A 26,513-nucleotide genomic window follows, 5' to 3' on the forward strand; every position below is an offset into this window, starting at 1 on the left:
GCAACTTCATTTGCTTTCAAAGTGGGGGTGGCAGTGGTGGTGTGCCATGGAGTAAGTTCTGGCTCATAATGACCCTGTATAGGGTTTCCATGGCTGTAAATCTTTATGGGAGCAGAAAGCCTCATCTTTCTCCTGTGGTTCAGATAGTTTTGAAATGCTGACCTTGCAATTAGCAGCCGGATTCATAACCCACTAAGGTACCAGAGCTCCTTTAAAGTGGGGGAGTTTTCCCAAAAGAGACTATTGTAGAAACAATCAGGAACTGCTTAGATTCCTCTGTTTCCACTAGAGGGCCTCATGTTTTCTTCCCCAACCACCCCTCAAGTGTGTGTATATGTGTATGTGCTTTGCATAGTGTATGCGCATGTGTATATATGAAACACAGTCATACATACAAAGCTTTCCCTACCCCTTCTTTCCTAGCCCCTCCTAAGTGTAAGAGGAAAGATTCCAGGAACCCAAGCCTTTCAGCTGTTCCGCGGAAGAAAGATACGGCTTTCTGCTCCGGTAAAGATTTACAGCCTCGGAAACCCTGTATAGGGTCACTGTGAGTCAGAACGGACTCCACCCACGGCACATAACCACCACTGCTTCAATGAAGGGTGGGAAGGGATGAGGCGGGATCCCAGAAACAGGCTGCCTGGGTCTCCAGTTACTACCAGTAAATCCCTAGGCTTGTCTCCTCCTTGCTCTACCACCCCAAGAATCTTGACAACCCTAGGACAGATTTCAAGCAGGAAAAAGCTTAAGAAAGGATCTTTTTTCATTTCCCAATTTTTGCAACACCTGCCAAGGTCAGTGGGCAAAGTGGGAGTGTTAGGACATGGAGAAAGGGACTCAAGCTAGAGTGCTCTGTACACCTAAACTTCCACCCCAGAAATAAGAAGATACAAGTCTTGAAGAAGGAAGTGTCCTTGAACTGGGAAAAACAGGTCTCAAAATGTGAGATATCTGGTTTCTGGGGTTTAGGGAGGTGAGAAACCTGGAGGAGAAGGTGGGCAGCTTCTCTTAAGCAGTGTACAGCCCATGGGAGGAGAGAATTAGTTTATATTTCAGAACGTGGCGTGTAGAACATTTGCCTTGCCCCTGATAGGATCTCCTAAGTCAGAAATCAGTAGTGGATGGAAAGGAGTTGGGAAAGGGGTTAGGCAGGGAAGTCAGGATTTGGCAGTAACAAGGAGTGGGTGAAACCTTGGTAGAGTGGGCAACTGCCAAACTGTCCTATCAGTGACCCCGCCCCCTATCTTGACCTATCAGAGATGGGATGAAAGGAGAGGGGATGAGTGATTACAAAGAAGGGGAAACAGCTAGAAACATAGCTGCGCCGGGCGCGGGAAGATGGGGAGCGCAGGAAGTGGAGAAAGTGGCACAGCCCAGAGCCTTGGGGAAATGCGGGGGAGGGGAGTAAGGTTGGGGTGAACAGCAAGCCGGGTCCTCTCCAGACTCGAAGTTCCTGGAGTTGGGGGTTAGAGACTTGGAGCAGGCGGGCGGCGGACTGAGGTGGGGGGCGGGCAGCTGTGTCGTCAGGAGCGGGGCGGCCCCGCGGCGGCCGCGTCTGCCTGGCCCGTCCCCTCCAGCCCAGCTCCGGCTCCAGCTCTGGCGCCGGCGCTTCAGCTCGGAACGCGCGCCCTCCCCCGGCAAAGGTAGAGACCCCGCGATCCCCCCGCCACCTTCCACGCGAGCAGGAGAAGGAGAGGACTGCAGGAGGGGGGTGCCCTGCGGGCTGGGTGAGGACTGAAGGGCCAGGCAGAAGGAAGCTTGACAGCTGGAGCAGGGTGCTGGAGGGGTTTGCGCCTGGACGCGGGGCGGGGGGAGGGAGGGGAGACTGAGTGCTGGGTCTCCTGTAGGCAGCGCCTCCCCTAGAATTTCCCCGCCATCCCTCCCACTCACTCGGAGGGATGCTGCAGCTGGCCTCCTAGGGACTCCAGGCTGTGCAAAGTCCGTTTTGGAACCTCCACAACAGTTCAGGGGTAGAGAAGGGTTCTTGTTTGGCCTGCTGGTCACCAACTTCCCACTCCCATCCTCTCCACACCTGTCACTGGGAAATTTCTGAAACTACCTGAGTCTAGATTTCATTTTTCACCTTTAAATGGAAGGAATGAGCTTGTTGAGGAGGAAATGCAAATATTATTAGGCATCTTAAATATACATGAGCCCACACCTCCAAATATCGTAACTTCCTCCAGTACTATAGCAATGTGAACCCCCCCCACACACACACACAACACACAATACCTCATTCACCAGGCTACATTGCCACCTACGATGTTTGTGAAGGCTAAATTGTGGCTTCAAACCAAATGATTCTCTGAGGGGCCACTCTTATGTAGCAGAGATGGACAAGGAAGTATAGGATAGAAGACGCTGATGTCTTTTAGGGATTAAAAAATCCTCAAACTAGAAGTACTGATCCCCCCCCCCTTTGGGTTCCTTGCTGGGGTAGCCTTAGCGTTCTGAGGGCATGGTTGGTTCTTGAGTGATAGCCTTCTGTAATGGTTAATTTATATGACTTGGAACGTGAGCAATGAATGTTGAAGTAAAAGAAACTTTAAATGTTAGCACTGGCTCTAGAAACAATACGTATCTCTTAGTTACCAGCAATTTTAGTATGTAGGGTTTAAAATACAATCTAGAAAAACAATAGTCACTAAGATTGAATGGACTGGACTAAAGACAGTAGTATTTGGAATCTGGATATGATTCTGAAAAGCTCCTCTCTCTCTGGGCCTCAGTTTATTCCTTTGTAAAATATGAGTGTTGGTGCCTCAACTCTGAGGATGTTCTAAGATTCTCTACCTCCAAGTCAACGTCTTCCTTTCTCACCCCAATCTAGTAGGGGAGGGCAGGGATGGGTGAGTCACAAATAGCAGTCAGGCAATAGCAGACCCCACCCTCCCAGGCCTACCATTTGCCCGGACTAGCCCAGGTTATAGCCTCCGGGTTGGAATGGAGCTAGAGGACGAAATCAGACTTGTTTGTGGTCTTCTAGGCCCCAGGATCCTGCAGTTTACTGCCCTTAAAGTCCAGAGGCAAGGAGCTTTGGTAGCCAAGCTCTGCTTGGCTGACTGCTAACCTAAAGGTCAGCAGTTGGAAACTGCCAGCTGTTCCATGGGAGAAAGATGAGGCTTTCTGCTCCTGTAAAGATTGGCAGCCTCCTACACCCTATGCAGGGTCTTCACCAAGTCCAGGGGAAGCCATACTTTCTGTGAGATGAGGCAAGTTAGGAGGACAAATGAAAAAAATCCCAGCCCTTAGCCCAATCCAGGGATGTCTTTTGGACCCTGACAATCTAGTTTCTTTTACCTCATCCACCTTCCAGAGGCATAGTGCAGAATTCTGATGTTGTTGTTGTTAAGTGCTGTGGAGTCGGTTCCAACCCATAGAGACCCTGTACAAGGTTTCCGAGAAACAGCTGGTGAGTTCGAACTGCCAACCTTTGCAAACAACTTTGCAGTCTGGCGCATAAACTCACAGCACCACACTGGGGCACTGATATTGCATACATGTTATTTATGCAAATATGACATAAAGAGGGAGTGGGGGTGTATACTATGGGGCTTCTCTGCTACAGGGAGTCCCTAGAATTTTCACCTTCCTGGGTCAAAGATACACTTTTTCCGAATCTCCAGATGTGTTTCTGTAGGTACCACCCTTATGGTAACAGTTAACATTAGTGAGCTCGTACTCTGCCGTGCAGCTTGCTAAACACATTTCATACATTATTTTATTGAATCCCCACCTTGTGACTGATTTCTCTAGGTATCCATTTTACTGTTAAGGATACCAAGGTTCAGGGAGATGAAGTGACTCACCCAAGATTCTAATCCATGTCCATTTAATTCAAAAGTCCATTCTCTTGTTGTTGTATGTCATTGAATTGGCTCTGATTCATAGTGACCCCTGTACGGGGTTTTGAAGACTGTAAATCTTTATGGGAGTAGAAAGCCTCATCCTTCTCCCAATATATACCACTCCCAAATATACTATGTCTCCTGGGCTAAGACACTTGTGAGGCTTAGAAGGAGCAAGAAAACACCGGGTCACGGTGAAAAGAGAGGCATGGTAGAAGTCCTCTGCTCATCGTCCCTTGTTTCTCTCTCCTGTCACTTTCTCCCTCAGCTTCCATTTCCTAGAACCTTGGAGCCATCTAAGAATCCCCAGAAGTAATCAGAGAGGCAATTAAGCTAGATAGGCCTTATTATCCTTAAGCCTATTATGCAGTCATTAGATCTGTTAGCAGCAAAAGTTGGATTATAGTCATTGAAAAGGACCAGATGGGTGGAGTCTATTCCGCAGAATGGCAGTGTCCCCAGTAAACCTTCTAAGTATTCCCAGAGAGCCTCCAGAATAGGAATGTAATACTGTACAGAAGAGAGCAGCAGAGATATCCCAAGGTCAGAGGCTGCAGTAAAAGAAGAGACTGGGCTATTCTTCTTGGCCCTAGCTGCCTCTCTAAGGCTGGCCCAATAAGCCCAAAATGGGAGGGCGGAGGGAAGGCAGAAGGTCAGAGCTTTAGACATAGTACCTCGTTAAGTGCCATTTTGCAACATTCATTCAATTAATATTTATTTAACATTATGTGCTCCAAATTAGAGTCCTAGTGTGTTGCTTGTATGATAAGCATTGGACTGCGAACTACAAGGTTGGCACTCTTTGGAAACCCTATTCAAGGTCACTATTAGTCAGAACCTACTCAAAGGCACTAACAACAACATATGTTCTGAATTACCTTATTCCTCTTCAGTAAGGACTCTATGGTATCTCATTTAGCCATATTTGGACTAATATCCCCCCAAATTGAAAAAAAAATCCCCAAATGTATACAACCATTTATCCAAGCAACACTGAGCATCTACTACTTGCAGGATACTGCTTTAGGTAATGGGAATTCAGTGGTGAACAAGATTGACAAATTTTTGCCCTTCTAGAAAGTATGCTTTGATGAGAGAAGGCAAATAGTAAACAATGAAGCAGATAAATGAAGATATTTTCCCATTGTGATAAGTTCCATGAAGGAAACAAAAGAAGGTGTTGTTGATGGCATCATCAGAAAGGTCTTTCAGAGGAGCTGACATTTCAGCTGTGGCAAGAAGTTGGACTTGCCAAAAGCAGAGAAGGTTCCAGGCAGATGAAACAATAAGTCTCATGACCCTGATATAGGGAAGATCTTGGTGTGCTTGAAGAGATCAGTGAAACAAGAAGACAGTGTGTGAAGGGAGGAGGCCAGAGAGAGAGAGCTAAGGACTTTACCCTGTGGTCTTTGAATTGGAGCCTATGCTCCTTCACTTGTCACTTGCTTTAAGAAGTGACCAGTCTCTCTGAGCTCGTTTCTTCATCTGTAAAATGGGTACAAATAATTCTTATAGGGTTTGTTGATACAATAATGTTATTGTTAAATGTAGTTCTGACTCATAGTGACCCTGTATAGTTTCAGAGGAGCAGCAGATGGGTTTGAACTGCTGACCTTGTGATTAGAAGTCCAGTACCGTGGAGTCAGTTCCGACTCATAGTGACCCTGCACAGGGTTTCTGAGGCTGTAAATCTTTACAGGAGCAGAACATCTCATCTTTCTCCTGCAGAACCGCTAGTAGTTTCAAACTGCTGACCTTGAGGTTGGCAGCCCGATTCATAACCATTACGCTACCAGAGCTCCTTTATACAATAATAACTACCATTACATTCTGTTGTTCTTACTTGCTTTCCAGTCCATTTCAGCTCATGGTGACACCATTTGTTGCAGAGTAAACTGCTCCATAGGATTTTCTTGGCTGTAATCATCACCACAAGTCCAGAATCCACTCAACAGCAACTAACAAAAAATTTAAAGGAAGCAGATCTCTAGGTATTTTCTTCTTCCTGGTATTACTCTTTGGGTCTGAACCCCCAACCTTTAGATTAGCAATGAGGGCAAGTCATTTGCACCCTCTAGGGTCTAGCATCAACTCAACAGCAATGTGTTTGATGTCGTTTTTATATTTGATATTTTTCATATATTTAATTTAATTTTTAGGATAGATGTCATTCTCCCCATTTTACAGATGTAACTTGTCCAAGGTCACAAAGTAGTATCAAACTCAGAATGGAGCCCAGATATGACTGACCCTAGTTCAGTTTGACTCCAGTGTAAGATTTATAATTGTTGTCACTGAATTATCGCCTTCTGTGCCTTGGCCCAGAAGTCTATAGGATCAACATGTCGGCTCCTCCTGGCGGGGTCTGATAGCAGAAAGCTGGGGCAGCTTAAACTGGGCTTACCTACCCAAATAGAAGGGAGACACCAGCGTTGGACTCCGGAGGGGAGGGATGCTCAGCGTCATTTCCAGGTCTGCAGTCCCCTTGCCTTTTCTGCGCACTCGTCACCCCCCCCACCACCAGTTCCTGCGCGGGACTTTGATGAGGCGGGGCCCAGGGTTGGGGACTTGACTGGAGCTAGTTCTGTGTCTCGCGTCAGAAGCGCTAGAGGTCGTTGCGGGGCGTGAGGCGTGGGTGGCTGAGCCAGGAGGCGGAGTAAAATGGGGGCGTGGCCCGGGAGCCGGGCCACCAAAGCTGTAAGAACCACCCGGAGGGCCCGGATTGCGGGGATCAGAAGATGAGAGCGCAGGCCCGGGAGAGACTGCCGGGAATGAGGATGGCGGGAGAAACTCTGGAACAGGCTTACAGGCGTTGGGCACACTGACAGAGACATTTATAGATTGGCAATGTGGGGTTGGGGTGGGACGTGAAGGGTAGTCTGAGATAAATTGAGATAGATTCTCTCTAATAGAAGTCGGAGAGCAAAAATGGGATCCAGAAATGGAGGAAAATAAGAGATAAGACAGAAAAAGAAAAGATAGACACTGTCTGTCAAGGCGAAATAAAGTCATAAAGGGGAGGAACACAGAAAAAGGAAGAGACTCAGAAACAAAGAAAGAAAAGAAATAGTGGGAGTGGAGATTGAATGGAGCAGACAGACTCAAAGCAGTACAGGCAGCTGACTCTTCCTGCCTCTGGCTCTTACTATCTTTTCCAGGCCTGCCCTCTGAAGTATAAGTCCAGGCGCCATTGGCACTGTAAAGTCTCTTTTTTTATCGCTCTTAAGAAAAATAGAAAGATGGCCAAAGAAAGGGGCCTAATAAGCCCCAATGAGTTTGCCCAGCTGCAAAAATACTTGGAATGTGAGTCTTCCTCCTTGTTCCTCAGTTCTAGAGAACTTACCCACACTCCCTCCTCCTCATTATTCCCTCACGGAAATTTCTCCCTGTGTGTTCCTCTGATATGCCCATGACTGGGAAAGGGAGGGGAGGAAGATGGGAGGACTCTTGGGGGGTTAACTCGCTGCCCATCTTCTCTATGCCTTGACTTCCAGCTGAGATGTTTTTCTATTTCTCTTGGAATTTCCTCTCTTCCCCATCTCCATTGATTCTTTTTACCTGCTGTATATCTGGGTTGGTCTCTGGCAGAAGGCAGGGAGATCTGGACTGATGCTCTTCTATCACTCTTTTCACACCCTAGATTCCACCAAAAAGGTCAGTGATGTCCTAAATCTCTTCTCCCAGGATGGCGAGATGGCTAAATATCTCCAAGGAGATGTGAGTGGGAAATCCTTTTTGACCAAGTCCTCCCATCTTTGTTTTTCCTGCACCATTGGGATCCCTAACTTCCAGTGATGATTCTGGGTCTTCCTCTTGCTATTGCCAGTCTAGGTACCCCAGTGTCCATTGTCACTGCAGCTGTTGTTTTAGGACATTATTAACTGAGGATTTAAGAAATCATATGCCTGCCTCAGATGCTTCTCAGCTGTGCACTTATTGCCCCTGTCCTCACCACTACCAATTCTTCAGTTCCCAATCCCACAGACTCCCCAAGGTAATGCTAACTCTCATCATAGGCTATTGGGTATGAGGGATTCCGGGAATTCCTGAAAATCTACCTGGAAATGGATAATGTGCCCAGTAACCTGAGTCAGGCGCTGTTTCAATCCTTCCAGACTGATCACTGCTTAAAAGAGCCTATACGTAAAGGTATGGCAAAACAGATGGGACTGGGCTGGGCCTCCTAAAGAAAAGTTAAGTTAGTGTGGGTTTTGGATAAGAATTTGGATGAGGTGTTGGAAGTAGGGTCAGGTGGAAGATGGCTAGGCTGATCTAGGAGTAGAGGGGAGAAAGTTAAAGGGAAGAGTAAGAATAAAGGAGAAGAGCCAGAGTGAAGGGAGCCCCAACCCCAACTCTGCTGTACTTTTTGAAACCAGATTTGGTGTGTCTCAGTGATGTTTCCTGCTACTTTTCCCTTCTGGAGGGTGGCCAGCCAGAAGACAAACTAGAATGTGAGTTACCAGGACATGTATCAGGGCTGGGAGAGGGGAGGAAAGGAGAGAGGGATGATCCCTAGCCTCCCTTTCTTCATTTTCTCAGGATTCCTAAAGGGTGACAGGGCTCAACAAAGGTGGAGCCAGAAAATGAGCCCATTTCCTCTGATCCCCTAGACTCCTTAAACCTAATTTCATCCACCATAGTAACTCGAGTTCCCATGCTTTATACGTTCTCATGTGGGTGACTGGTAATATTCTTGGGATATGGGAAATGTGTATTACTTATCCTAATAGAGTCATCAGAAATGGATCCAAACCTGTGTCTCCTCCCTTTGTGTCTTTTTTCACAAGCCCAAGTTCTGAACTTTTCATCCAAAAGGTCTCTCCTTATCTCTTTGTTTCTCCTATATTCTGGTATTAATTATTTGAGTAAAATTGACCCTAACCCCCTCCCCAAAACACCCCACAGTCACCTTCAAGCTGTACGACACGGACAGAAATGGGATCCTGGACAGCTCAGTGAGTTGGGGGACCTGTATGTTGGGAAAGGGAGTGTGTGTCCAATTGTCTGTGCTTTCACACACCAACTCTGTCAGGATCTTAAGGAGAGGAGGTGAGAGGAAGAGGTTGACCCCTCTAGGACTAAATTTGAGAGCAGATTCCAGCTTTTGACCTTAAAAAGAAGAGTATGAAAAAAAAAAAAGAAGAGTATGTGCAAGATGTACCCTTTGGTTGTTTGATGATGCATGGAGGGGACTAATCATGGCAGTGACATGATATATGATAGAATGAATGTAAGGTTGATGTTCTCCCATGTAAACTATCATATAATTTACAATAAAAACTTAAAAAAAAATAAAAAAAGAAGAAGAGTATGGAGATGTGACTTGGGGGCTACCTTGCAAACATACAAATATATACAAACACTCACTTACTTGGCAGTGATACCTGAGAATGAGAGGTGGGTCTGGGGGTGGAATCTGGGAATCCTGGTTTGTGGAAAGGAGTTTGGATGGTGATTGTAAGGTGGAACATGGCTGTGGCTCTTAACTTCTTTGCACCCAGGAAGTGGACAAAATCATCATCCAGATGATGCGAGTGGCTGAATATCTGGATTGGGATGTGTCTGAGCTGAGGCCGGTAAGGCAGTTCTTCCTTCATATCCCTTCCTGTCCTGCTAACCTGGGGCTAACCTGGGGCCTGTAACTATCTGCCTTAAACTGTTTCTGACAGCCTAGTTTCTTGGCTAAGATGGCTAGGTTGTGTGTTCTAGGGGGCAATGGAGGGGTGTCAAATCTGAGATACCACTCACACCAGAAGCTTCCTCCCCATTCTCTGCTCAGATTCTTCAACAGATGATGAAAGAGATTGACTATGATGGCAGCGGCTCTGTCTCCCTAACAGAGTGGCTCCGGGCTGGTGCCACCACTGTGCCACTGCTAGTGCTGCTGGGTTTGGAGATGGTGAGTAGGAGAGACTTGTGAGACTGGGTAAGATGACTTGCCTTGGTTTGACATTCCCATAATCTGCTGTGTCTTCCCAGACCCTGAAGGACAATGGGCAGCACATGTGGAGACCCAAGAGGTTCTCCCGACCAGTCTACTGCAACCTGTGTGAAGCAAGCATTAGTCTTGGCAAACAGGGGCTGAGCTGTAACCGTGAGTGATGGGGTCTGGCACTTTGAGAGCAGCAGGGCAGCCCAGCTGTCTGTGGGGACTTGGAACTCTGGATTTAGACAAAGACGGATTTGAATACTGAGCTCTGCCATCAACTAATTGGGCAAGTCCCATAACTGCTTAAGCATCGGTTTCCCACTGTAAATGATGTAATTGTGAGAATTAAATAAGAGGATGCAAGAAAAGTGCTTCATATGCATTTCACATACACATACTATTAAGTCTAAAAATTAGCTCATATTATTGTAAGTTAGAGTCCTGGTGTGGCGATGCAGGATAATGCTCTAGAACTCAAGGTCAGTTTGAACTGCAAGGTTGGCAGTTCAAACTTACCAGCCACTCCTTAGAAACCTTATACAGGGTGTCTATGAGTCAGAAATGACTCAATGGCACTTAACAAAAACAACATTGTTATAGTTATATCTGGGCCTCCCTTTTCTCATCACGCTTTGTTCCTGGCATATGGACAGGGTGTAAGGGTGGGTATGGGATAGAAATTGCTCTTTTAGGTGGAAATAAAAGGAAAAGTCACCCGTCTTGGAGGTGGGCCCCTCCAAAAACAAAAGCAACAAACTTTCAATTTCCTTCACAGCAAGGGATTATGTGCCTATTCCAGGGCTTTCTGCCCCCAAGTAAGGGGGAGGTAAGGGGAGGGGCTACAGTCAAGGCACTGACCTTCTTCCCTCTCACCCAGTCTGTAAGTACATCGTTCACGACCAATGTGCCATGAAGGCTATGCCTTGTGAAGTCAGCACCTATGCCAAGTCTCGGAAGGACATTGGTGTGAGTGACTCTACTCCCATCTAGTACCTACTGCATCCTGACCTCAGCTCGTCCCCCCTCCAGACCCTACTCAGACTCACCATGAAGAGAGACTGGCTTTCTCTCCAAAAGGTCCAGTCACATGTGTGGGTGCGAGGAGGCTGTGTATCCGGGCGCTGTGACCGTTGTCAGAAAAAGATCAAGACCTACCACAGTCTCACTGGGCTGCATTGTGTGTGGTGCCACCTAGAGGTCAGTTTGGGAGCTATCCTTCTGGGGGAACCCTCCTTCCCAGGCTATTCTGGGCCCCAAGATAAGCTATCCCCACACACCTCCAAGGTCGGTCACCTTCCCTTACACATAGCTAGCTACCTTATAGCTACAGTTGCCCCCATTCCCAAGTGCTCTCTTCCCAATATCAGACTTCTGAATTGAGAGGTGGCAGGGTCCATGATCTCTCTGTGCTCACCTTGTCTTTCAGATCCACGATGACTGCCTGCAAGCTGTGGGTGTAGAGTGTGACTGTGGGCTGTTCCGTGATCACATCCTACCTCCATCTTCCATCTACCCCAGCGTCCTGGTGAGACCCTTGGGCAGCAGCTGGGAAGGAAGTTCTTCCTTCATGTCCCTTCCTGTCCCTTCTAACCTGGGGCATCAGACTCTTATGTGTTTAAGAATTCATGGACCATCCAGCTTTCTTTTCTTTGCTTCCTTCTCCCAGCTTTCTTTTCTTTGCTTCCTTCTCCCTTTAGGCCTCTGGACAGGATCGTAAAAGTAGCAAAACAAGCCAGAAGAGCATGGAAGACTTAAATGCAGGCACTTCTGAGGCTCTGCGGGTACAGGGGCTTGGGCTTCTTGGCAGGGACATTTTTCACTGGAGCCTTCAATGGAGGGAATGAAGTGGGAAAGCTGGGAGGAGCTGAAGCCTTCAATGGAGGGAATGAAGTGGGAAAGCTGGGAGGATCTGGAACCTTCAATGGAGGGAATGAAGTGGGAAAGCTGGGAGGATCTGGAGCCTTCAATGGAGGGAATGAAGTGGGAAAGCTGGGAGGATGTTGCCTGGCCTTCCTATGCCCCAACTTGGTGGGAAGGAGAGGGGAAACAGAAGGGGAAGAGAGGGAAAGAAGAGGGAGTTTTGGAAAAACATCTTTGTGGAATGCCAGCCTCCTGTCTGTCTCCTGGGCCTATCATGATTGATAAAATCCTCCTTTCCTTATCCTTGTTTTCTGTCCCCAATCCAGATTGACCCTGTTCCCAACACCCATCCACTTCTCGTCTTTGTCAACCCTAAGAGTGGTGGAAAACAGGGGGAGAGGTGAGGAGGAGAGATATACTGGGTCTTCAAGGACGGAAAGGGAGGGCCAACAGAGGTTGGAGGGAAGAAGGGAATGTATTGTATGAAGGGGACCTACCTTGAGGAGATATCAAGATGGAGAGGTACAGATACCTCCCCACCCCAAGAGATTTTCTTTTTCTCTCACACAGAGTGCTTTGGAAGTTCCAGTATTTACTAAACCCTCGACAGGTATACAACCTCCAAAAGGATGGTCCTGAGCCAGGGTGAGTTTAGGTTGGGCTATGTATCAGAATATCTATGTATCTATATGGGGAGTCCTGGTGTGACACTGTAGGATAAGCATAGGACCACAAGGTCGGCAGTTCAAATCCACTAGTCGCTCCTTGGAAACCCTACATAGGGTCAATATGAGTTAGAAACAACTCAACAGCACTTAACAAGAACAACAACATATGTGTTGGGAGAGAGCAGGAAATAATGTATGTTGGGAGTGGAGAGCTAAAGGACCTCAGAAGCCAGAATTCAGAATGCATATTTCCCTAGAGTTACTGGGTTTCTTGCCTCTGAGAGCTCCAGCTCAAAGAAGACACCTTCTTCTGCTCTCAAAGGATGCAGATACTAGTTTTTCCCTAACGACTAAGGAGTTGCTATGACTTTTCCCATTGCCTTATCTCTACTCTTTTTTTTTTTTTTTTTTAATGTTTTACTGTGAATTATGGATAGTTACATTCTCTACTGTTAATACAAACTATAGTCTTTTGAAAAGGGGGAAGGGGCTGTAAGGAATGAGAGACAAGAAGAAATAATCTGTCCAACTTGAGTAGCCACAGTCCTATTCCCCTTCCTCATCTTCTCTCTTCCTTTTTGTCTCAGGCTCAAATTCTTCAAAGATGTTGCTGATTGCCGGATTTTGGTGTGTGGTGGAGATGGCACAGTAGGCTGGATTCTAGAAACCATTGGTCAGTACAGGGAGAGACTGTGGCCAGGCGGCTGGGGCACTGGCTTTCCAGAGCTAACTCCTTCCACCCATCTTCTTACCTGTCTCCCCAGACAAAGCCAACTTATCTGTTGTACCTCCTGTCGCTGTGTTGCCCCTTGGCACTGGAAATGATCTGGCTCGTTGCCTGAGATGGGGAGGAGGTAAGTGGTTAGAGATTGTTTTGCTGGGAATGGGGAAAGTGAGAGAGAAAGGGAAAGCCACATAGAGGAGAATTTAGACATCTGGTGCAGAAAGAGGGAAAGAAGAGAAGCCCAGATAGGTAGGCACTAAAGTGGAGTGTCCAAAAGGAAGAGAGCATTGAAAGAAACAGGCCTTCTTTCCTGTTGATTCTTCCCTGATCAAGGGGTAAAGTAACCTGAGCCTACAACAGACATAGTGACAGTTCCCTTCCATACAAACATCCTTCTATTTCAGCCAACCACTTCTCAGGGCTCAGAGAATCAAGGAATATGAGGGCTACAGCTTAGTTATCTAGAGCTGCAATAACAAATGTCATAAGGAGGAGGAATGGAGTAAGTGATGTTATAGTGAAAGGATTGAAGTTAATGAGATGAAACAAAGTGTGTATGATTTGACTATAAAACTCTGCCCTGTAAATCTTCACTAAATTCACAATAAAAGGTAAAAAGAAAAATAAACAAAAACCCACAAGATTGACTTAAAACACAGCCTGCACTAATACTTGCATATTAACACCACAAAGAACACCCATTCCCACTTGGGATTAAAACTACAGATAGAGGAGTTAGAAGGAACCCTGGTGACATAGTGGGTTAAGCATAGGGCCGCTCATCAAAATGCAGCGGTTCAAACGTACCAACCACTGCACAAAAGCACCGAGACAGTCTGTTTCCATACAGATATATAGGCCTGGAAACCCTGGAGGGGCAATTTTCTGTTCTGTAGAGTCACTTATGATTCACAACGATGGTAGTGGGGTTTTTCGTTTGTTTGTTTATAGATATTAGGATTTACAACATAATTTTTGGGACACAGTTCAATCCATAACAAGCTGATAAAATGATGTGGAGATTAGGAAGGCTGTATAAGAGTTAGGCCAGATGCTGAGTGATAGAGATAGTGGGGTGCTTAGCCATGACTCATTTATTCATTCAACCAGTTAAGAGATCATTCATCCATCCTCATTTTTTTCTGGATCTATTGCAACGGTCTCCTTCTCCTAATTGGTCTCTCATTTCAAGTTTTTTTGCCCCTTCAGAGGAAAAAGGATGGATGGTATTAGATTAGTGGGGCAGGTATGAGGTATCTTGGAGCTGAGACTAATGTGTCCAGAGGCCAGCTCTGAGATGTCATTGAAGATTATGGAATTGAAGGCATTCTAAGGGAAGGAAGTAGTGTAAGTATAAGGTCACAGGAACCACCAAATACTGTGTTGGTGCATTAGGGGAATTGTACATTATTCCTTGTGATTGAGACATAGGCTACAAGGCAGGAATGGGCAGAGGGAAGACTGAATGGCATGGAGCGCAGATTATAGAGGGTCTTGAATGCTGTGCTAAGAAGTTTTAACTTTATCACACAACCAACAGAAATTATTTGTATTGTTTTGTACTGTTTGTCTTTAGTGTTTTCAAGTTTTTTTAACTTAATTATTTCCAAGTGGGTTGCATATTCAGAGTGCAGCTTACAGAGGGTCTTCAATGCTGTGCTAAGAAGTTTTAACTTTATCAGACAACCAACAGAAATTATTTGTATTGTTTTGTACTGTTTGTCTTTAGTGTTTTCAAGTTTTTTAACTTAATTATTTCCAAGTGGGTCACATATTCTTCAATTCACTATAATCTCCTTGGCTACTTGCTAGTCAGTCATTCTGTTTACCTTTTAAGCCCCTGAAGCATTTGAGGTTTACCTGGGGAACTCTTGAAAGATATAACCAAAAGAAAATTTAGGAATCTCTCTCTCTTCTTTCTCAGTCAGAGAGGTTCTTCTGTAACTGAGAGAGAGAGTGGTATTTCAGAGGCCAAGCGAGGAGTTTCAAGAATCAGAATGAGAGCTAAAGATATACTATTGGTTTTGGCAGGAGTCATTAGCAATCTTTGCCAAACCAACTGCACTGGCATAGTAGGGATGAAAGGCAAATTACAGTGAGTTGAACTATCAGTGGAATGTGAGGAGGTGGAGATTCATTTTTTCAATCTTTTATTTTTCCCTGATTATAAAAATAATGCATACTTTGGTCCCAAAAAAAGCCTCCAAGCATACATATTCTAAGAAAATGAAAGTTCTCTGAAATCTACTCTAACTTTTTAAATCTGTTCCTTCTTGTTTTCTTTCTAGACACGTTGTTGTAGTTAAGTGTTGTTGAGTCGGTTCCCACTCATAGCAACCTTATGCTCAACAGAACAAAATACTGCCCAGTCCTGTGCCATCCTCACCATTATTGTTACCTTTGAGCCCATTGTTGCTGCCACTGTGCCAATCTAGCTCATTGCGGGGTCTTCCTCTTTTTCACTGATTCTCCACTTTACCAAGTATGTTGTCCTTCTCTAAGGACTGGTCCCTACTGATAATATGTCCTAAGTATGAGAGACAGAGTCTCACCATCCTGACTTCTGTGGAGCATTCTGGGTGTACTTCTTCCAGCACAGATTTGTTTGTTCTTCTGCCCATCTGTTGTACTTTTAATATTCTTCTCCAACACCATTAACTCAAATGCATCAATTATTCTGTGACCTTCCTTATTCACTGTCCAACTTTCACATACCTATGAGGGTATTGAAAATACCATGGCTTAAGTAAGGTACACATTAGTCCTCAAACTGACATCTTTGCTATTGAACACTTTAAAGAGGTCTTGTGTAGCAGATTTGTCTAATACAGTACATCTTTTGATTTCTTGACTGCTGCTTCCATGAGTGTTGATTGTGGATCCAAGCAAAATGAAGTCTTTGGCAACTTCAGTCTTTTCTCCATTTATCATGATGTTATTTATTGGTCCAGTTGTGAGGATTTTTGTTTTCTTTACATTGAGGTGCAACCTGTACTAAAGATTGTGGTCTTTGATCTTCATAAGTAAGTATTTTAAGTCCTCTTCACTTTCAGCAAGATTGGTTGTATCATCTGCATATCACAGGTTGTTAATAAGTCTTCCTCCAATCCAGATGCCTGTTTTTCTTCATATTATTTAGCTTTTCAGATTATTTGCTCAGTATACAGATTGAATAAGTATGGTGAAAGAATACAACCCCAATATACACCTTTCCCAATTTTAAACCAGTCAGTATCCCCTTGTCCTTATCAAACAGCTGCTTCTTGGTCTTTGTACAAGTTCCTCGTGAGTACAATTAAGCGTTCTGGAATATTCAAGCAATGTTATCCATAGCTTGTCATGATCCACACAGTCGCACAGGTAAAAACATCTTTGTGGTATTCTCTGCTTTCAGCCAACATCCATCTGATGTCAGCAGTGATGTCCCTCATTCCATGTCCTTATCTAAATTTGGCTTAAATATCTGGTTGTTGTTGTGAAGTGCCGTCAAGTCGGTTCCGACCCATAGGGGCCGTGTATAGGGTTTCCAAGGAGCAGCTGGTGAGCTTGAACCACCAACCTTGCAGTTCAGACGACTTTGCAGTCTGACTCATTAGTCCACAGCACCACACCTTCCCTATAAATGTATTGCTGCAGTCACTTTTCAGTTACCTTCAGCAAAATTGTACTTGCATGTGATATTAATGACATTGTCCAATGATTTCTGCATTCTGTTGGGTCACCTCTCTTTGACATGGACACAAATATGGATCTCTTCTAAACAGCTGGCCAGGTAGCTGCCTTCCAAATTTCTTGGCATAGGTGTGAGAGTGCCTCCAGTGCTGAATCAGTTTGTTGAAAGATTCTTATCAATTCCCAAAGCCTTGTTCTATGCCAATGCTTTCAGTGCACTTGGACTTCTCCTTCAGTACCATTGGCTCTTGATCATATGCTGCCTCTTGAAATGGTTGAACATTGACCATTTCTTTTTGGTAGAGTGACTCTGTGTATTCCTTCCATATTTTTTTGGTGCTTTCTGCATCATTTAGTATTTTGCCCATAGAATCCTTCAATATTGCAAGTCTAGGCTTAGACTTTTTCTTTAGTTCTTTCAGCATGAGAAATACTGAGTGTCTTCTTCCTTTTTGATTTTCTAACTCTTGGTCTTTACACATTTTGTTATTACTTGACTTTGTCTTCTTGAGGTGCTATTTGAAATTTTCTATTTTATACCCATAGTAATATATCATTAAGTAACAATAAAGTCATAGATTTTATAGATCCTTTTCCTTCTTTTTAAAAATAGTTCCTCTTTGTTATCATTATATTCAGTACAATTAGGTTTGCCTCATCCTTACTTGAGACAATTAATATTCCATTTTGTGAATGTGCCATAACTTATATAACCAGCCCTCTACTGGTAGACATTTGAGTAGCATTCGGGTTTTTAATATGGCGCTGTGGGTTAATGCACTGCACTGCAAAGTCAGTTTGAACTGCAAGGTTGGCAGTTCAAGCTCACCAACCACTCCTTGGAAACCCCTATACTGGGTCGCTATGGGTCAGAACCAACTCCAGAGCACTTAACAACAACAACAACCATGCTGTAGTGAATATCCATGTATATCTATCTCTACACACATGTGAAATTTTCTGTAAACGATATTTCTAGAAGTGGAATTACTGCTTTAAAATGTATGCCCATTTTACTAGTAGCTTTCTTTTTTAAAACATTACTCAAATAATACATCAGTACATTTGCACTGTAAAATATTTAAAGGAGTAAAGTGTGTAAGTTTGTATATACTGGTCTCCTCTTCCCTGTTCTCCCCCAACTTCCATGTACCTCCTTACAGATGTTGTTGTTGTTGTTGTTGTTAAGTCCCGTTGAGTCAATTCCAACCTATAGCGACCCTGTATAGGGTTTCTGAGGAGCAGCTGGTGAGCTTGAACTGCTGACCTTGCAGGTCAAACGGCTTTATAGTCTGGCATATTAACCCATAGCGCCACACCAGGACTTAGGGATAGTTATTATTTATTCATTTTTCTTTTACATGCACACTCATACATGTTGTTGTTAAGTGATGTCGAGTTGAGTCTGACCCATAGCGTCCTTGTATAGGGTTTCCAAGGAGCAGCTGGTGAGCTTGAACCTTGCAGTTCAAACGACTTTGCAGTCTGATGCATTAGCCCACAGTGCCACACTAGGACTCCATACACACATGTATATTGCTTTTTAAAAAACATAAATAGGATCATACTACACAGATTTTTGTGGGAGTTATTTTTAGATTTCACGGTAAGTTAATAGCTACACAGCATTTCATAGTGTTGTTGCTGTTGTTATGTGCCATGGAGTCGGTTCCAATTCACAGTGACCCTGTACAGGGTTTCCTAGGCTGTAAATCTTTACAGGAGCAGAAAGCCTCATCTTTCTCCCGTGAAACTGCTGGTAGTTTCGAACTGCTGACCCTGAGGTTAGCAGCCCGATTCATAACCACTACCGCTACTAGAGCTCCTTCATTTCATAGTGTAGACTTACTATAGTTCATTTAACCATTCCCCTATTTATGGAATTTAGATACTAATTTCTTGCTATTACAAAGAGTGCTTCAGCAAACATCTTTATACATTCATCTCGTTGCCCATGTGCATTAATTTCTATCAGGGAAATTTCCCAAAGTCGAAATGTTGGGTCAAATGATATATCTTGGTAAAATCTGATTAACATTTTAATCAGAATTGCCAATTTGTCTTCCAAAAGTGAGTTATCAGTTTATGCTCCAATTAACAGCATATGGAGAATCATGGTTTTACTGTATTAAGCATTAGACTGCTAGCAGCCACTCCATGGGAGAAAGATGAGGCTGTCTGCTCTCATAAAGATTTATATTCTCAGAAACCCTGGAAACGGTTTTACTCTTTCCTAGAGGGTCACTGTTAAGTGTCATCGAGTCAATTCCAACTCACTCACGACTTGGCCATCCTCATAAGAGGGTTTCTGAGGAGTGGCTGGTGGGTTTGAACCACAGACCTTTCAGTTAACAGTTCAATGTTTATTTATCCTACAGCACCACAACAGGACCCCTAGAGGGTCAATAAGCATCAGAATCAACTTGATGGCAGTGGATTTATATTTTTGAGTAACTTAGCATAAACAGTTCATTCACAGCTGATTTTCTTAATCTCTTTATATTTTGCCCAGTTTGTTGTTAAGTGTCTCTTAGTCAGTTTCCACTCACAGTGACCCTGGATAGGGTTTCCGAGGAGTAGCTGGTGAGTTTGAACCACTGACTTTATGGTTCAAACTGACCTTGCAGCCAGTGCTTTATCCCACAGTGCTACACCAGGACTCCTTGCCTGGCTTATAGGCAACAAAAAAGTAAGTTTTGACAGTTATTTTATTAGTAGTAGTGAGAATCTTTCATATCCTTATTGGCCATTTGTATTTCCTTTTTGATTGGCTTGTTTGTATTCTTTGCCCTTTTTTTTTTTTTTCAGTAATTCAGTTACAAAAGCTGAATTGCCTTTTTATTTTTTATAGCCCCATGTTTCCTTTTGACTTTTTAATACACTGATTTATAAGCATTTTTTAATATTAGAGAAGTTAGTTTGTGTAACTAACTGGCACTTTTTCCAGTTTGTATTTTGTCCTTTTGTTTTAAAGGTGTTGTTTATTTAACCATACATAAGTTTTTAATTTTAATATAAGTGTTATCAATCTTTTCTCTTTTGATTCCTAGTTTTTATATTACATTTTAAATAGGTCTTTTCCACTCAAAGATGCTAAAAACATTCATTCATGGATTTTGTTTGTTTGTTTGGATATTAGTATGTTTATCAGTCTTTTCCCTTTTGGGTCATTTTGTATTTTGCTTTTAGAAAGGTCTTAGCCACTCAAAGATTATAGCAACATTCTCTCTCGTGCTTTTTTTTTTGACACACAGTCGGCATTTAATGAAAGTATATTGTTTCCCCAGATGTAAAACACAAATATGGGTAGTGCTGCTCTCCATGTGGTATGGTCGAAGGATACTTTTAAAGGAAAACAGATTCACAATTCCTAACCCAGAGCTATTAGGTGGCATATTTTACAAGAGTCAACCAGGAATGAACATTTTAAACAAACATCTCAAGTTATTATTAGCACACTAATGTTTGAAAGCCAATGAGAGATAGGGAAATACACAGATAATCAATTAGAGGATATAATGTATTTCCAAAAATTTTTTTTTCATGTTTTATTGTGATTTATATGATATTTTACATGAGAGAACTTTAGTTTTACATTCATTCCATCATATATCGTCTCATTGTCATGGTTCCAATCCCTTCCATGCATCATCAACCGACCAAAGGCTTGTTGTTGTTGTTGTTAAGTGCCGTGGAGTTGGTTCCGACTCATAGCGACCCTGCACAGGGTTTCCAAGGCTGTAAATCTTTACGGGAGCAGAAGGGTATACCCTACAAACCCAACACCTACACTACCCTCCCCACCCCCATTCTTCAGGACCCAGTTCCTCTCCCTCTCTGGATCCAAAGTCCCCATCCGCTTCATCACTCCACATCATCTCCTCTGCCTCCCTCTCAGGCCCTGCTGCTTCTCAGGGTAGGGTCCCGCTCTTGGCCCTTCTCTGCTGATGGTCCCAGAGACCTCCACTCCTGGACCAGAGAGTTAATAACTCCCTTCCTTGCTACCAAACATCTACCTTTACATTTCCAACCCTCACAATCAGTCCTGATAACAGTCATTCACTATTGTATCACAAGTGACCCTTCTGCATTTCATTTCATCAGCTCCGCCTAGACAGATTGGATATTACTCTCTGGAGATTCTGCCTTCCTCCATGCCCCCTAGCTCTAGGGCCCCTCTTCAAAGCTTGTAAGCCAGTCACTTCTTGCCTTTGTGGTCCCTCCCCACCATTTGGGTATCCAGTGTCCAAGTTGCCCATCCCTGTCTACTCTGTGTGTGGAGGGGGTCGTGCTTTTTTTTTTAACCTAGTACAAGTTCTGTTTCTTTTTTTTGTATTTACATTATCTGACCCCTTCTGAATTTATTTTGGTATAAGTAGTGAATCCTATAGCCAGCACCATCTTTTTTGTATACTTTTTATTATGAATTGAGTGAAGGTTTACAGAGATCATCAGTTTTACATTCAACAAATCATGCTTTATTTTAGCTCAATGATTACAATTCCCTCCATATGACAACTGCTTTCCCACTTCCTCCATTCTTAATTTCCATTCTGCCCTCCTTCCCATCCCTTCTCAACTTTATCCTGAGGTAAATTTTGCCCTTTTGATCTTGAATGATTGACCATCCTATGGTGAGCAGACCTTACTAGTGTTATTGTACCCCCCTATATAAGGAGCTCTGGTAGCATAGTGGTTATGAGTCAGGCTTCCAACCTTAAGGTCAGCAGTTCAAAACCACCAGCAGTTCCATGGGAAAATGATGAGGCTTTCTGCTCCCTTAAAGATTTACAGCCTTAGAAGCCCTGTGCAGGGTCACTGTGAGTCGGAAACAACTCCACAGTACTTAACAACAACAATCTATCTACTAAAAATTGGACCATAAGAGTAAGTTCTGTTCCAGACCTGAAGTGTGTTCAAGGGCCATAGTGCCAGGTTCCTCCAGTCTCTTTCTGACCAGTATGGTTTTGGTTGTTTTTTTTTAAATAATTTTCAGGTTTGTTCCACATTTTCTTTCACTCTGTTCAGGACCTTCTAATGTGATCTCTTTCAAAACAGTTGGTAGGGTAGTTGGGCACCATCTAGTTTTCTTGGTCTCAGAGTTGTGATGACTGATATTCTTCACATGTTCCTTCCATTAGTCTATTGGACTCGTTGATTGTAAACATCTTCAAATTTTCACCACTCCTTTCTTCCGCAAATGGAGAGACCAATAATTGCACCTTAGATGGCTGCTCATGAGCTTCTAAGTTCACAGACACTACTCACAAAAGTAGGATATAGAGTATTGTCTTTGTGGACTTTGGTATGCCAGTTGACCACAGTATCCCCTGAGAGTATGGTCCTGAGCACCCAGGCTCAGCAACTCATTGTGTTTAGATGTATGATAGCATCTAAGAAGTTTTCACCATTTTGTCTTCTTTATGCTCCACCACATTCATAGCTGTTTCAGCACTGTTTCTTGGGTAATCTAAGAAAGATTATATACTAAATTCCTATATCTACTCTTTTTTTTTTTTTTTTTTTAAGTTTTTATTGTGAATTGAGTGACAGTTTACGTGGGAGAGAATCAACTTTACATTCATCCTATCATCTTTCGTTTCATTGCAATGATTATAATCCCCTCCATGCATCATTATTCAACAGCATTTGCTTCTGTTCCCTCTGTTTTGTTTTGTTTTTTTGAATGTACACAGAAGCACTAAGGAATATGTAACCATTCAAACAATCAAAGGATATACCCTGCAAGCCTGCCCCCGACCCACCCACCCCTGGCCGCCAGCTCACAGCCCCTCTCCCTCCTTGAGTCCAGAGTCCCCAGCCACTCCGGTCTCTCCACGCCATATTCTCTGCCTCCATCTCTGGCATTGCTGCTTCTCTGGATAGGGTCCCATACTCTGCTTTTCTCCCTTGATGGTTCAAGTGTCTTCCGGTCCTAGACTGCAAGATAAACCACTCCCTTCCTTTTGTTACAAAACTTCTACCTTTGCATTTGCAACATTCACAATCAGTCCTGATAGCAATTATTCACTATTGAACCACAAGAGTCTTATCCCCATCTTCTTTCACCAGCCCAGTCTAGACAGGTTGGAAACCACTCAGTGGAGATTCTACCTTCCCCCACACGCTCTGAAACTAGGCTCCTTCTTGAAAGTTTGTAAGCCAGTCACTTCATGCCTTGGTAGTCAATGTCTAAGTTGCCTATCCCTGTCAACCCTGTGTACCATTGGGGTGGGAATGATCCTTGTTTCAAATATTTGTTCCCTCCCTTTATATATTCTTTTTTTTTCTTTCCCTTATATAGTCTTGAGTGCGTAGTGGTTACGAATTAGGCTGTGAACCACAAGGTCAGCAGTTCGAAACTACCAGCTGTTCCACAGGAGAAAGATGAGGTGTTCTGCTCCCGTAAAGATATACAGCCTTGGAAAGCCTGTACAGGGTCTCTATGAGTCGATTCCGACTCTACAGCACATAACCACCACCACCATATTCTTGAGTCTAGTTCTGGACAGTATCGCACTGGTTAGATACTGTTGCTTTATACTGTGTTCTGTCTGGTGACGTGGAGAGAGTCAGAGACAGAACTAGAGAAAAAGATTCCCATTCCTTGCCTGTATTTTTGTAGCATTTTACTGGGTATTCTCTCCAATCTTGCACATAGACTTTGACATCATTTTCAGATTTGCATCCACAATGGGAACATTCATCCTCCATGACAGTGTGGAGAAGTGGGTCCACAAGAGACTGACTGACCTAAAGACTGGCTTATGAGAGCCATGACTGAGCATCCTTCTTGTTCACAGACAAAAACTGGGTGGTTCTACAGAACCAGAGCAGAGGATCCCTGGGAATTTGTGGGACTAGGTCATGGCATTCAAAGCTAACCTGTCTTCTCCCCCAATCCTAGGATATGAAGGACAGAATTTGGGGAAGATCCTAAAGGATTTAGAGATGAGTAAGGTGGTACATATGGATCGATGGTCTGTGGAGGTGATACCCAAGCAAACGGAAGAAAAGAGTGATCCAGTCCCTTTTCAAATCATCAATAACTACTTCTCCATCGGTGTGGTCAGTGGGATGGGACATGGCGGGCAGGGGCTAAGCAGAAAGTGAAGGCAGATGTTAAGGGAACTTAACACAGGGGAATTGGGTTGGGGGTACAGGGTGAATTGTAAGAAAAGAATTTAGGGCATGCACCTCCCAAACTAGAGAATTTTATGCTGAGAGAGCAGACAGGCTTCTGATCCTTCATGTCCTGAACCCCTTAGGATGCCTCTATTGCTCACCGATTCCACATCATGCGAGAGAAATATCCTGAGAAATTTAACAGCAGGTGAGGAAAAGGAGAGGGGATATGGAACAGTGGCAGGAACCAGCTTGTGGCCAAATTTGAATCAGAGTGCTTAGATGGGCAGGGAGCCTGCTACCCCCAACCAAAGTTACCTTTGTTACCATATGACTGGCATTGGGAGTGGATGCCCTCCCCTGTCACCCAGCCTACCTGTCAAACACTGTAACCTATCTCCTCCCTATTGGGCCATATGGTGGGGCATTCACAGAATGAAGAACAAGCTTTGGTACTTCGAATTTGCCACATCTGAATCCATCTTCTCAACATGCAAAAAGCTGGAGGAGTCTTTGACAGTTGAGGTATGTGTGATATGACTTACCTATCTCCTTTTTAGCCTCTTATGTCTTAAGTTTCTCCTGCCTCAGGCACCCACCCAAACTTCCCATATTCTTGAACCTATACTTCTTTGACCTTCTCTCAACTCTCTAACCCTTCCTTTCCAAGTCCTCGAGATATTCCAAGCCCCTATTTTCCTCCAAGTCCTGGCCTTCCTAGTTTGTCATCTGGTGAAGAGAGAGGTCATATCTATGATTATGCCATGAGGTGAGGATCTGTGCCCTCCCCAACTAGGGTTATTTCCCCCTCCCCTCAGATCTGTGGGAAACCCCTGGATCTGAGCAATCTGTCCTTAGAAGGCATTGCAGTGCTGAACATCCCTAGCATGCATGGTGGCTCCAACCTCTGGGGTGATACCAAGAGGCCCCATGGAGATAGCCAGATCAACCAGGCCCTTGGTGCTATATCTAAAGTCATCACTGATCCTGATATCCTGAAAACCTGTGTCCCAGGTGAGGAGAGCATACTTGAGAGCTGAGGGGGTAAGTGGGACTAAGGGGAAGACATGACTACCTCTGGGGACACCTTCTATAAAGTCTCTTCTACCTCCCATCCCCAGACCTAAGTGACAAGCGGCTGGAAGTGGTAGGGCTGGAGGGTGCAATTGAGATGGGCCAGATCTATACCAAGCTCAAGAATGCTGGACATCGACTGGCCAAGTGCTCTGAGATCACCTTCCAGTAAGGCAGTTTCTGGGCCAAAAGCCATGGGAGGGAGAAGGGTGAGGGTAGAAGGGTTTTGGGAATGGTAGGAAAGGGACTATTAGGAGATCTTCCTTACTAACAAAGGGTCCCAAAACCAACCTAAAAAGGAGAGTTTTGGTATTTGATTGGTAAAGAAGTCTGTCATATCTTTCCCCACAGCACTACAAAAACCCTTCCCATGCAAATTGACGGGGAACCCTGGATGCAGTCACCCTGTACAGTGAGTGTTGCCTTTACCTGCCAAAGATGGAATCCTCAGAATCCATGGACCCTAAATCTCCTCTATTCAATAGCTTTTCCTTTGTCCTGATGCCCAAAGTTCCCCTGTGCATCATTCCTCTCAAACCCCGATCGATTTCTTAGCCTCTTGAGGACCCTAGTGACCCCAGGACCACAAACCCAGGATCTGCCCTTAAATCTGGTCCAGGCCCAAGGTCCTACTTCTGAATGTGCTTCCTTCTCTTTCAGATCAAGATCACCCACAAGAACCAGATGCCCATGCTCATGGGCCCACCTCCTCGCTCTTCCAATTTCTTTGGCTTCTTGTCTTGAACCTGCCTTGGACCCACCTCCCCGTCTCTTGACTCCACCCCATAGGCTCTGTACATTGCTGCCACACCCTCCTGCCAACTCAGGCGAGTGTTCCTTCACCCTCACAGTATTTATTATCCTGCACCACCTCCACTCTTCACCATGTGCATGCACACACACATACACACACCACAGACACATACATTGAAAGTGCCTCATCTAAATAAAATGACTTTTTTCCCACCGGGATATCTGTTGATAAGTAAGTGGTACACCTCCTTCCTTCACACCTCTACTTACATGACATAGATTCTCACAAGAAGCAAGAACAAACAACATCAGGCTCTGAGTATTTAATTCAGGCAACAGTAGTCTTTAAGGGTAGACAAGAAAAGAAGATAGGAGTTGCTGCCAGATAAATCATGACACCACATGAGAGTACTCAGACCTGCTGCCCATTGAGGAGGGGGCTGTTTTCACCTATGGAACAAGGTCGGAAGACTTGGGGCAGACGTAGCCAATGGATTGCACCATGTGGCACCCGGGGAAGAGGGAAAGCTAAGCCCTGCTTCATAAATCTTCGCCTGATATTGGGAGATAAAGGGAGAAAACTGGTTAGCAACGGGCAAGGGCAGATCAATCTGTGCTTCTGCAAAGAAGGGGACACAGCTTCACCCCAGGTCTACTCAACTTCGATCTGTAGTCCCTCCCCTTCTCATTTCTAGGGTCATCTCTTGTTTCTGGTGTTTATCTCTATCTCCCCTCATTTTGTAAGTTTCCTTGCTTTGAGGAACTTGGCCAACCCAAACCTGGGGAATCGGCTTTTCTTGCAATTATTGTTGTTAAGTGCCATTGAGTCAGTTCCAACCCATATCGACCCTGTATAG

The 26,513-nt window shown here is 44.3% G+C and overlaps 2 protein-coding genes across 4 annotated transcripts in view; one reads left to right on the forward strand and one right to left on the reverse strand.

Moving 5' to 3' along the window:
- Positions 1 to 7,090: 7,090 nt before the first annotated feature.
- DGKA (diacylglycerol kinase, alpha 80kDa) lies at positions 7,091 to 25,885 on the forward strand. Its single transcript, XM_006859400.1, has 23 exons — positions 7,091 to 7,154; positions 7,492 to 7,568; positions 7,868 to 8,000; positions 8,228 to 8,302; positions 8,757 to 8,806; positions 9,353 to 9,427; positions 9,631 to 9,750; positions 9,831 to 9,945; positions 10,658 to 10,746; positions 10,858 to 10,977; positions 11,207 to 11,305; positions 11,478 to 11,561; positions 11,967 to 12,040; positions 12,211 to 12,285; positions 12,896 to 12,981; positions 13,073 to 13,162; positions 23,612 to 23,772; positions 23,973 to 24,037; positions 24,264 to 24,354; positions 24,648 to 24,843; positions 24,951 to 25,071; positions 25,255 to 25,315; positions 25,564 to 25,885. Exons 1-23 carry the CDS (start codon positions 7,091 to 7,093, stop codon positions 25,645 to 25,647), a joined length of 2,205 nt encoding a protein of 734 aa, XP_006859462.1. The 3' UTR covers positions 25,648 to 25,885.
- A 183-nt stretch (positions 25,886 to 26,068) lies between these two features.
- The window catches only part of PMEL (premelanosome protein), a 9,348-nt gene continuing 8,903 nt past the window's right edge, over positions 26,069 to 26,513 (reverse strand). For all 3 annotated transcript variants that reach the window (XM_006859403.1, XM_006859402.1, XM_006859401.1), the window contains one exon: positions 26,069 to 26,210. In XM_006859403.1, the coding sequence (XP_006859465.1) occupies positions 26,069 to 26,210 (142 nt within the window). The remainder of the gene's footprint in view (positions 26,211 to 26,513) is intronic.

Source organism: Chrysochloris asiatica, unplaced genomic scaffold (assembly GCF_000296735.1).
Source record: "Chrysochloris asiatica unplaced genomic scaffold, ChrAsi1.0 scaffold00033, whole genome shotgun sequence".
NCBI classification, from domain to species: Eukaryota; Metazoa; Chordata; class Mammalia; order Afrosoricida; family Chrysochloridae; genus Chrysochloris; species Chrysochloris asiatica.